The 12,129-nt window shown below is 46.9% G+C and overlaps 4 protein-coding genes across 4 annotated transcripts; all 4 read left to right on the top strand.

Annotated features, from left to right (window-relative positions):
- Positions 1-2,992: 2,992 nt before the first annotated feature.
- On the top strand, positions 2,993-4,675 carry H6S33_003403 (uncharacterized protein; the record flags this gene model as incomplete). The annotated part of the gene is made up of 8 exons (XM_044835148.1): positions 2,993-3,066; positions 3,176-3,242; positions 3,332-3,387; positions 3,474-3,492; positions 3,567-3,767; positions 3,876-4,053; positions 4,137-4,238; positions 4,308-4,675. The coding sequence occupies 8 exons, from the start codon at positions 2,993-2,995 to the stop codon at positions 4,673-4,675; spliced, it is 1,065 nt and encodes a 354-aa protein (XP_044691764.1).
- A 1,970-nt stretch (positions 4,676-6,645) lies between these two features.
- H6S33_003402 (uncharacterized protein) lies at positions 6,646-7,895 on the top strand (the record flags this gene model as incomplete). The annotated part of the gene is made up of 4 exons (XM_044835146.1): positions 6,646-6,761; positions 6,816-6,975; positions 7,031-7,532; positions 7,588-7,895. The coding sequence occupies 4 exons, from the start codon at positions 6,646-6,648 to the stop codon at positions 7,893-7,895; spliced, it is 1,086 nt and encodes a 361-aa protein (XP_044691763.1).
- A 1,148-nt stretch (positions 7,896-9,043) lies between these two features.
- H6S33_003401 (uncharacterized protein) lies at positions 9,044-9,978 on the top strand (the record flags this gene model as incomplete). Its single annotated transcript, XM_044835145.1, has 2 exons — positions 9,044-9,243; positions 9,306-9,978. 2 exons carry the CDS (start codon positions 9,044-9,046, stop codon positions 9,976-9,978), a joined length of 873 nt encoding a protein of 290 aa, XP_044691762.1.
- A 784-nt stretch (positions 9,979-10,762) lies between these two features.
- On the top strand, positions 10,763-12,104 carry H6S33_003400 (uncharacterized protein; the record flags this gene model as incomplete). The annotated part of the gene is made up of 4 exons (XM_044835144.1): positions 10,763-10,890; positions 10,951-11,864; positions 11,924-11,948; positions 12,017-12,104. The coding sequence occupies 4 exons, from the start codon at positions 10,763-10,765 to the stop codon at positions 12,102-12,104; spliced, it is 1,155 nt and encodes a 384-aa protein (XP_044691761.1).
- Positions 12,105-12,129: the final 25 nt, after the last annotated feature.

Raw genomic sequence — 12,129 nt, 5'->3', positions numbered from 1 at the left:
CAAGCCCCTTCCTTTGGACTAGCTACCTGCCTGAAATAGAGCGCTTTTGACAGATCCGGCCATGTAACTCAACAGGTTAAACTTGCAAAATCACGAGATTAACTAAATACTTAGGTGTACCACACAAGCTGTAGTTACACCATCTCGGCTGTCAAAAATATAAGCATCGTTCGAAATGTCCGATTCTTCAATTCTTAACGTCGAAGAGAGCTTGAGTTGTGCACAGCTGAGGCTAATGCAATTTCAGAGAAAAATACGTAGACTGTCCAGGATCGTCTTATATTATCGAGGGATTATATTTACGCGAATTGATAATGTACCCGCCCTAACCAGGCACCTACTTTCCTCTTAAAGCAGGTGCACAAATCTTGGAAGATATGCCTGGAAGCTAACTAGTCGGAATGATGAAAGGAAGCTTAAGTTTGATTCTCAGATACCACTGCAAGCTTGATTGACAGCTCCTAGGTTTGATACACAAAATAAATCGTCATAATCATGGTTTACATACGTTAAGAAAACCTTCATCAGACATCACTCGATTTCTCCCTCGTCGAAAATCTGCAGAACGTCATCTCGCACGTGGGGAAACGTCGAATGAAACTCTGATATTCAAAGACCTCCCTACGATCTTATGCACATCCCACGTGCGAAAATCAACCCTACCCTCTTCCACGTTGTATCAATTCTCATTTGAAAACCGGTTATCCGGCTGCCATCCAGGTGCTTCTCCAGCGGAACAACCAGCGGGGGGAGGGGGGGATCTTAATTCATCTCATTAAGGGCGAAGCAATTGCAAGCTTATTACCCCGAATTTTAATCGATCTAACATAAATGATAATTTCATTACATTATCCCCTTTGTGGCTCGGGAAATCGGACCACTCAGCTACGATTGAGAGAAGAGACCTTACAAATCTATACACATATAGATTGCGAATTAATATCCTTTTACGGAATCACTTTACCATAACCAGATTCACCTGCTTGAAGCGCCTGTGGAATCAGAGAAAATAGGGCACGATCCTGGCAACAAAAATATGTCACAAAATACCTACCAGATATGCACATGCACATATATCAAAGTCCAAAGAAGATTCAGCCTGTCAAGATTCATGACCGCTCCTACTATTTGCGTAGCCGCCTAGGTATCAGTACTCCAAATTGCTTGGGTCCAGTCCAGGGATGGTCGGTAGGCTTAGTTGATTATCGCTTGCAGCTGGTTCTACCCAAGCGTCTTACGGATACTATTGCATGTGTGCAAAAGCGACGCTGCCCATTTTTTCGCGAAACAGTTTATTTTTAATGGGCAATCTTCCGCTAAACGAGAAAAACAGTTGCCACTAAATAATACACACTGGCTACAACACCAAGGGTGTCGATAGAAGGGGCCGGTATTGGGGTTTCAATCATATGTTTCTGCACAAGGCTGGATTGAGCGAACGTTAAAAATTGCAAATATTCGGCGAGAAAACCGACCAGATTGTGTGTATTATCTCGGTAACAGTTTCTCCTATACGGCACAGTTGACATCTCCAGGCTATCGGTTTTCTTCCCAGGTGGAAACATCCATGGCCGCATGCGCATGCCATGTCAATGGATTAACTGGAAAATGTGTTACTGGGACATTGACCAGCTAACTACTCCATCTGATGTTTGCGAGAAAGAAAGTAGAGATCTTTGCCCATGCAGATTCAGCATTAATGATCGAATTTTATTTATTTCTTTTGCAAAAGAAAAAAAGTTGCAAGGGGGGGGGATGTAATATTTTCGGTGAGTTACTACTTGCTCCGTTACCCCTATCGACGGTTTCTTATTTGCACTACGGTGCTCTAGTTATCCTCCAGCCTGCTAACCCGAAACACGGTTAAGGTCATCGTCCCCTGCAGCTCTCGCTAGGATGTTGAGCCTGTTCAGCACGTGAAAGCTTTTGCATACATTCTAGCGGGACGGGTCTCCGGGAAGATGGTGCGCGCGGGGAGTGGGGTAATTGCTAGCATCAGGTCTCAAAAGAAGATTCCGAGATTCCAAGATTCCAAGACGTCTGATCAGGTGTGGCTGGGCGGAAGGGCTCACTTTGACATCTTTGTTCGACTGTTCACATAATAATTCACCCAAGTCCTGATATCCCCAGGTTAAGTATGTACATCATCCCACACGCTAGTTATGGCAGAGTGAATGATAATATGTGCCTATACGCACTTCCATGATCCTTCTCCCTGTATACACGACATAAACTAGCGAAAAGTATGATTTGTGATCCTTGTTGACGCTCATCTGATTTACTGATTAAATTTCTAGACTCTGCACAGGAAAACCCGCCGGTACCTCTCTCTAGCACTACATGTAGTCATCTCGCTACCAACCAACTCCAGAATTCTTGGAATTGGAGCTGGAAGGAAGGGAAAAAAAAAAGAGGCCCTGGTCCACCATGTACCCAAGTATGCACAAAGCAATATATTGGACACATCTGCTCTAAAGTGCTACGCCCATACCATTCCCACGGAGGTCTCCGATCTCTGCATGCATTCATATTTTAGAATAGGTACTCTATATGGAGTGTGTGCCCCTGCCGCAACCACCGTCCGGCCCATGAGACATTTTGTCATGTAAGAAATGCAATGGCGGAGAGCTGGATGCTGAGGAGGCAATCCAACGGTTTCGATCGCTAATATATAGATCTACGTGCCTTTCGAAATTTCCATAAGATCTTCGAAAGGGCCCTGTATCAAAGGAAGAGATTTAAGCAAGTAATCGTCCCCATACCGTACCATAGCCCCCACAACGGCACCCCCCCTCCCCAGCTGCAGTAGCAGCCAGCTTACAGCTAGGCCAATCTGCCTAACTTGACGATAGAGCCTTATATATATATATATATATACACTATCGCCAGCTAGGATAGGTGAACCTTTCCTGCTGCTAGTTACAAGTACTGGCCGCTGGTGGGAGAACAGATTCTTTCTTTCTATTATATTTATTTTCTTTTTAATTGCACGATGACTTTGGGGCCGCTGTTATTCGCGGTGGAGTTCCCACTGCTGGCACTGTCGACGGTGTTTGTGGCGTTTAGGTGAGAATTATACATATGCTGCTGCTGCTTTCTTTTTGCCTGATATATGCTGCATCCTGATATTATTATTGCATGTGTGTATGCTGATTGGCCGCTGAGTGGGTGGTAGGTTCTACTGTCGACATGTTCTTGTGCGGGGTCTGGGGCCCGATGATTGGATCATGTTGGTAGCGCTGGTATGTATTCACACGGCCGCCAGCGGCCTGCATGAACCTCGTGGAGGAGGTGGTAGCAGGACTGAGACTGATACGATGCTGTGACATAGTTCAACGCGTGGGGTATCGGCGTGCTTAATACTTTTCAAGTCAAATATGGATCTGGGTAAGCAGCCAATTACCGCTCTCTTGTGCAAGACAATGCTCTATAATAGTCATTTACTAACGTTAACTCTACTACTGAATTAATAGTACCCATATGATGGACCTGGTATATATATATATTCAACTCCTGGCGGAATCAAGCAATATTCGAGCTAAACTAATGGTTGACTATGATTATAGCCGTCCACGGCCGACCTTTTTGTGGGGACGTTAAAGGTGTGGTATATCTACCAGATGCTCTACCTCATCACGCTCTTCTTCGTCAAGATGAGCATTCTGGCGTTTTATCGCCGGCTGTCGCCGGCGCAAGGATACCATTTGGCAATCAAGATTACTGCGGGAATGGTGACGGTGTTTACGATAGCTATGGTGTTTGTCAATGTGAGTTTATTGATTTTTCTCTTTCTTTCTTTTATATCTTTGGGCTTAATCAAGTTTGGTTGGCTGGCACGTTGGTTAGTTTGCTGATGGGCTTTTGTGGATATATAGGCTTTCGAGTGTCCGAAGAAACCGAGCCTGGCGTGGGCCCCGACGTTCCCGATGGGTTGCAATAACCTTGTGCCGGTGTACTATGCGCAGGCGGGGTTCAACATTCTTTCTGATATTGTGATTCTGCTGTTACCGCTGCCGTCGTTGTTGCGGTTGCAAGTTAACAAGAGGAAAAGAGGTATGTATCATTACCTTTCCTTCTTTATACGAAGCGGTGAGATATCTGACATGCTATCCGGGTGCTAATCCATGACTCCATAGTGGCTCTTATACTCGTTTTCTCCATCGGTGGGGTCGCAGTGATCGCATCAATAGTGAGGATCAATGCGCTGTACATCTTCCAGCACTCGACCGACATCCCATGTAAGCCCGCCCGGCCCCGGGGCCAAAAAGCTTGAACTCCCACCGGCCAGCTACTAACAGACCACACAGACGACGGCATCTTCATCCTAATCTGGTCCCAGGTCGAGATCAACGTCGCCATCATCTCCGCCTCCGCGCCCTCCCTCCGGCCCCTCGTCAAATCGCTCCTCGGCGGCACCACCACCACAAGCTCCAGCAACCCAAAGTCCACCTCCTACTACAACCGCAAGATCAACCGCATCCCGCTGCAGTCGTTCAGCGGGCCCGGGCGCGACGCGGAGATCATCACGAACGTGAGCGGGCGCGGCGTGGGCATGGGGAACGAGAGCGAGGAGCATATCGTGGCGAAGGCGGGCGGGATCATCAGGACGACGGATGTGACGGTGGAGGTGGTGGACGAGGAGAGGGGGCGGAGGGGGCCGTGGGGTAAAATTTAGTGGGTATAGATGCGGGTTTATGAAATCGTTTTTGTAATGCCTTTTTTGTGCCTATTTTGTTTCTTTTGTTTTGTTTTGCTTTTTGGGGCTGGGAGGCTTTGGTGGTGGGCGCGGGCGGGCGGGCGGGCGGGCGGGCAAGCGGGCGTTGTATGATACTATGAATTGGGATTTATTGGTCTATCAGTAACGTGTACGTGGAGTGCATAGGTACATCCTTTTTTCGCAAGCCCTTCTCATACTACCTCCTGCACACTCCGCGATGACAGACAGTCCTTAGCCTACGTGCATTGAAAACGTCCAGCCCGTCCGTCTAGTTAGGGGAGAAGCTTCACGAACCATGTATTGTATAATAATGGTCAAGCTGGCTAATCTATCTCTTGCCGCTCATAAAGGTTTCAGCAGCGTCGTCGTGAGGGATGTGCAAAACTTCATAAAACAGTAATTTGTTCATGGATCGGCCAGGTCTACCCTAGGTCCACTACATACCATTACTTCCTTGACCTCCTCCCCCCGTAAAGGAGCTGCAACAATCAGTTGATTTGGAATGACAATACCTACTCTATCATAAGGGCTCGCCTAGACTTATCTGCCGTCAACAATCTATCCCTCCTCGTCTTTCCGTCGTTGTCGTCGTCGTCTAAGACTAATTTGATGTATCCCTTTACCTGGTATCCCTTTACAAGCTCGAGCTCTTGACATGTGAATTCTCTAGCTCTAAACTCTAGGAAAAGGATCACTATTCTAGGATAAAGTAGCACAGAATAATATTATCATAGGGACTAACCAATGATTGTTTCTTTTTTAGTCGTAGTAACGTCGGCTACAAAAAAAACAACCAATATAACCGTATTTACCACGGCCGGGTATATAAAGTGCTGCGCGATCTAGTTTAGCACAAGCCTCATGTCAGGTCTCATCGTGACGCGCGCATGAGACCCTTTTGATAGTTGTGGAGAATAATCAAAAAGAGTCAGTCAGACAGTCAAGCCTTCTTTGACACTGGCAGCCTATTCGCTAAGCTAGTGGTTACTGTGTCTAAGATTCTAGCTAAGAGTCAGTTGATAGACTAGTGCGCAGGCAGCCTGAGCAATGAGCTACCGAGAGCTAACTCTACTCTACCAGCTAATGCAGGTCGCTTAACGAATCTTCTTGTACGTTAAAGAATGCAGGCCGGATTAAGAATTATCAACTAACGTTAGGGTGCAATTGTTACCTAGAGTACTACATGCTCTACGCTTTGACATCGACAAGCAGTACGACGACGACAGGTAGGGAATTTGATGTCGAAAAATTTAACCGCGGTGTAGATTGGTGGGACTGTGCTATTTAATCGCCCGAGGCGCTGTGTTCTGGACTTTACAGGCATATCTTTGTCTATATACGTGTAAGTGGATTGTTAGCGTTGTGGTTCGAGGGTCGATGGAGATATGTAAAGTACTATATGCCACTATGCACTCAGTTTCTGCCGAGTTCCCGCTGTGAAGAGATGTTTCTAGTGAATCTACGTATGTACTCGCCGCCCACGGTAGATGGCATATGGAGGAAGAACGAAAACGCGTTCGTTCCTTCCGTTCCGATATCTGGGGTGGACAGTTGACAGACGAACGACAAGGATCTACTATATGTATTCTTAGTGCCATGTAGGTATGTGGAGAACTGTGGAGATGCCTGGGTACATACATTGATCTAGGCAGATATGTAGGTAGGCAGTTTTTCCAGCCAGGCAGGTCAGTCAATACATGTACCCCTCTAGGCCATGTATGTACTCTAGATTACATAGGGCAGGGTTCTTGAAATTTCTCAACCATGAGGATGAGGGCTGTGCGCTGGTAAGTGAGACGAACCCACATACCATAAAAATCAGTACTTATAAACTGCTAAAGACTCTCATCCTCTCGATACTACATTGTCAATAGAAACCTCGGCGGTCTCATTTGTTGCTTCTTCGTCCCTCACATACTCTTGAAAATATGCGTTCTGTTAGCTCTGTTGTAGTTTCTGCGCTCTCTCTGGCCTCTGTTCTTGGGGGCGTGAGTGCTGCTCCTGTGGCAGATACATGTCGGAATCCAATTGTGCGCAAAGAATGGTATGATGCTCCCTCATATTCTTGACCTCTGAGCACACACTGATTGGCTGGCAGGAGAACATTAAAGGACTCTGAAAAGGCGAGCTACATCACCGCCGTAAAGTGTCTGCAAACAACCCCATCAATTGCTACCGCCACAATCCCGAACGCAATCAACCGGTTCGATGACTTCCAGGGTGTCCACATCCAGCGGACGTTCCAGATCCACTTTGTCGTAAGTATCAGTGCCGCCCCCAGACCCAGATATAAGCTCTAACCCCCCTCTGCAGGGACACTTCCTTGCATGGCACAGATACTACGTGGCCGCCTACGAGAAAGCTCTCCGCGAAGAATGTGGCTACAACGGCGCTCAGCCATACTGGGACTGGACCTTGGACTCCTCCGACTTCCTCTCCTCCCCGTTATGGGACCCCACCACCGGCTTCGGCGGCAACGGGGCGACCATCCCGGCGACCAATAACAGCTTTGCTGTTCCTGGGGCAACAGGCGGGGGCTGTGTCTCGGACGGCCCATTCGTAGACTTCCGGCTCCATCTTGGACCTGGAGACTCCTTAAATGCGACTAGTCGTTGCCTCACCAGAGGATTCAGTCCTGTCATTGCCGCGAACTTCTCGAATACGGCAAAGGTGGACCGTGCGCTTGCACAGGTCGACTTTGGCTGGTTTGACAAGATTGTAGAGGGAGAGACGAACTTTGTCAATGTTGGTATTCACGGCGGTGGGCATTACTCCATTGGTGGAGAGGCCGGCGATCTTTATGCCAGCCCTGGAGGTAATATAAACATCCCCCACTCTCTATAAAAAATATCGCTTGCTGACATAGCTAGACCCGGTTTTCTACCTCCACCACGCAAACCTTGACCGCGTCTACTGGCTTTGGCAGTCGCAGAACCTTGCGGCAAGACTCCTCGATATCTCTGGGTCGGTCGAGCTGCTAGGACCCATAACCGGGCCGAACGTGACACTGGATTTCCCGATCGAGATGGGCCCGTTGGCGAAGAACATCACGGTGAGGAATCTGATGGACATCCAGGGATTGGCGGCGGGGACCGGGCCCTTGTGTTACGAGTATGCGGATAGCCCGGCAGTGGATGATGATGACTCGGACGATGAGGGTGAGAATGATAAGTGTTGAGCGTACTGCAGGTGGGGTTTGGTCATGAGGTAATTTTTAATTTTGTGTATGCATGCTTGGTGGGGAGTTGTGAGATAGAGATTCCATAGTGATAGTAATTTGACGATTTGTGATGATGATATCGAGACTTGGAATGTTGAGTTGGAGAGATAGGAAATCTTGCTGGTACTGGTTGTACGAGTCTGTGCGTAGTAAAGGTTGAACGAGTGATTTTGAGTGAAGTGTAACTACATGCAATTACATACATTCGTCCTACTCATGTAGTTGACCTACTCGTATACGTATGTGCTTACTAAATTGTAGGTATGTAGACCCGAGCACAAGACCAAAATCCCCACTACCTCACATACATGTAGGTACTTAGAGTTCTCAAGGTATTAGGGTTCATAGTTGAGGTTGACGTTCTGGCTGAACTACATGTAATCAATTACAGCTGTTTTCATAATATTAGGCCCAGCTGAACAACATATCACATAGAACGACTCTTGCAAAGTTAAGCAAGGCTGCTCCATTACGCAACTCGAGATACCCGTTGAGGCATCTTAATTTAAACTTTCGGCAGGATTGCCTAATGAAGCTATGGGAATTACCTAGAGAGGTAATAGCCTGAAGATTCGCACTATGTGTTACGACGCTCGCCTGGGCCTAATATTATGCAAACAGCTGTAATTATATCTCTCATGGTAGTGCGTATTATCTGTCACAAAAGCGTACTTCCCATACCGCCATAACCAATACCCCTCAAGCTGCATGCGGCTACTCCAGTGTCTTGAAGAACGTTCGGATAGCGCAGCTACTTCGCTGTTTGAACATAACGCCCAATGCAACGTCCTCTAGTTTATCGTTTTCAAAAAATCCTATTAAATAGGTATATTCCGCATGGAACCCGTCACATAAGCATTCTCTCCTCGCTACCTGCGGTGCTGGTTCCACCGGTTGTCTTCGGGGGTCTTGTCATCTCGCTATGGGTGTACAAGGTATGGAGTTGCAATTGCGTATCATGTCATCTATATTGGATGTTCCAGGGCATCGGACTGACGCGAGGTGAAAACTCCAGTGTGCGATGATGGTTTTGTTTCAGAATAAGATTATATATATGCCCGGTTCGTTAATCAATCCCAAACACCAGTTGCAAACAACCTCATCTCATGCTCACAACCAAACACCCAGGCGTCCCGCTGGGTGCCAAACGAGAAACACTGCAGGACTATAAGCATTTGTTCAAAGGGATACAATGGCACGAACACCACAAACACATAGTCACATCCGACGGAAAGCGCCTCTCCTCTGTCACGGCAACAAGCGGCCAGGCAGGTAAGAAGCATATCCTCGTTCTATACTTCCAAGGGTACCTCCTCCATGCCATTCCTTAAGTACTCTCGCAACCCGCCAACACCCTGCTCGCCATAGCAATGCCTCTTCTACCCCTCCCCGGCTCCCATATCTGTCCACGATCTTGTCAACTCTGGCCAAGGAGAGGGCCGCAATGTACACGTTCCTTGTCCCCTCATACCGCGGGTACTGGACATCCACGGGAACGCCTTCACAGGCCGGCATAGAGCGGGATCTGTCCGCGGTTTTTAAGCTCCTTGAGACGGACCCTCACTATGCCGACACGGAGGTCATTCTCTGGGGTCAGAGTATTGGATGTGGCATTGCCCTCAAGGGCTGGGCGGACTATCTTCGATCCGGGGGCTTGGGGGTCAGGGTGACGGGGCTGATACTAGAAACGCCGTTTGTGAGTGTGCCGAATATGCTCCGTGCATTGTATCCGCAGCGATGGCTGCCTTATCGGTATCTGTCCATGTTCCTGTGGAGCACGTGGGATATGAAGGCATGCGCAGAAGTGGTGAAGAGGGGCGGGGGTGTGCAGGTCCTGGTCGTGAGCGCCGGAATGGATGAGGTTGTGCCAGCTGATGAGACTGTTGAGGTGGAGGAACTTATGAGGGACATGGTGGGGAGGGAGAGGGTCGAGTCGATTTTTGTACAGGGTGCTTTGCACGTTGAATGTGCTATAAGGCCCCAGGGAAGGGAAGAGATTGTGCGGTTTATTGAGGGTTTGAGTGATATCAGAAGCAAATAGTTGTCAGAAGCAAGCGATATTGTTAGAAAAGCAAAGCTATTGATTCATTATTTTGACTAGTATGCCAATAATAAGAAATTAGGTATTCCCAGGACCTCGAGAAATCGACCCTACTAGCCCTAACTAACGAACCCTAACTAGAGTAACCGGTATGCCTTGAACAGATATTGTTGAAGATAATGTCCTCGCATATGAAAGAGCACGCAAAGTCGATGAAGGAATCCAGAAAGATCTCGGCATTACATTATAAGCCGTAAATGACCCCCCAAGTCTCCTAGCCTCGACCAAATCAAACGGGTATGGGATTATGAGAAAAATGAGATTTGTCGGCGCGAGCTAATCTACGGTTGAGGGGGCAAAAAGATCACTTGCAGATGTTTGGAACGTTCTCAGGAGTCTATTAACCGTAGAATCTTGAGAAGATATAGGACAGGCTATCACTCAGCATTCATTTTTGGGGTTAGTTAATTGGGGTTTATATCGATCGAGAATAGGAGAGACGATCGATGGTGACTAGAGCTTGTAAAAACGCGCACTTCGTCCATCTACCAAATATCCACGACCAGCTAGCTAGGGCTGCTAAAGCTATATAAAACAACAGTTGAATATTGTGAGCTCTCTTGATTTTTGATTTAATTTGCGTTGTTATGGATTAATCACGTAATATTATATTAAAACAGGCAGCTGAGGGATCTAGGAACAAAACGCATTGCGCATTCATTACACGGGCTGGACTATCTCAAATTATAGCATATATTTCCATCGAAAGGTATCTGGCCCGAGAATGCCTACCTCACTCCAGCTCCGTAAACGGTACCGGACTTTCATCGAAGCTAGGAGGTCTAGTCCTATCTCTAGATCTACTAGCCCGATCCCTCTGCCAACAGGGGCGCAGGCTTCAACATCGAACTTGTAAGGACATACATCAATTTAAACTGGAATTCAGCCGATAGTTGAATTGATAGATTATAGTACATTAGCAGCCAATAACCCACCGTCGCCTAGTCTATTGCCTGCACCGGGTCCGTTGCCTGTGCAAACAGAAAACCCCGCTTTTGTCCTGGCTCTGAAAAAACACATAAAAGATCTTTCCCCTGAGGAACGACAAGCATTCAACAATAGCAGTAGTATCACGCCGGACACCCTCATAGCTAAAGTTAGGGACTATGATGACACCCACAACGACTCGAGTTATTCTCGCAGATACGCATCTCGAATCCAGGGGTTTTTGACAGCGGTGGACGGATATCTAAAACCATTAGCGATCATGATCGGACATAATCCAGAAATTTCTTCCCTTGTTGTAGGAGGCGCGAAGCTCATCGTTCAACTCGGACTGAAATCCATAAACTTCTTCAATAAGCTGGCAGAGATGATGGAGCACTTGGCTGGCCACTTAGGATATCTATCTCAATATGCAAAGTACTTTAACGGATCCAAGGCAGTACAAGAGGCACTTTCTGCTGCGTACGGTGATCTACTCAAGTTCTTTACAGGCGCAAGGAAAATTTTCGTAGATGAGAAGGGGAACCACAGTCGCTGGGTATCATTTCGAGTGTTCTTGCAGACTACGTGGGAACCATTCGAGGAGAATTTCAATTGTTTACTCTCCGAATTCAGGAATCATGTAAAAATTGTGATTCGGACAGCTTCTATCGAAGAATATGAACGCCTACGTTCCGAGAAGTTATTGGAGGAGGAGGAAAAAGAAGATGATGATAGACATAAAGTACTATCATGGCTCTCAGAACTGGACTTTGACCATGATCATAACCGGATATTCTCGAAAAGGCATCAGGATACTGGGGACTGGCTTGTTGAGTCCCCAGTGTTTAAACAATGGGATGATTCCAAGAAGTCTTCTCTATTATGGTGCCACGGAAATCGTAAGATATTCCAGCCCCTCAAAAGAACACGGTTAATTCCTAAAACTAACTTTCAAAAGCTGGCGTTGGGAAGTCAGTTTTAGCGTTAGTACCGTCATTCTTTCCGGTCCTTGAAATTAAAGGCAACAATTCTGATAATTATATCTTGATAGATCCCTTGTCCTAGAAAAGATTTCTACCAAATATTCTTTTGATAGCCGGACTGGTATCGCATTTGTATATTTCAATTTCCAGGATTAAGAAACTCAAAAATCTACCAAGATCA

The sequence above is a fragment of the Morchella sextelata genome (genome assembly GCF_020137385.1).
Source record: "Morchella sextelata strain SCLS chromosome Unknown scls_15, whole genome shotgun sequence".
NCBI lineage: Eukaryota > Fungi > Ascomycota > Pezizomycetes > Pezizales > Morchellaceae > Morchella > Morchella sextelata.
The sequence above is the reverse complement of the archived record's forward strand: the minus strand, read 5'-3'. Positions and strand labels throughout refer to the sequence as shown.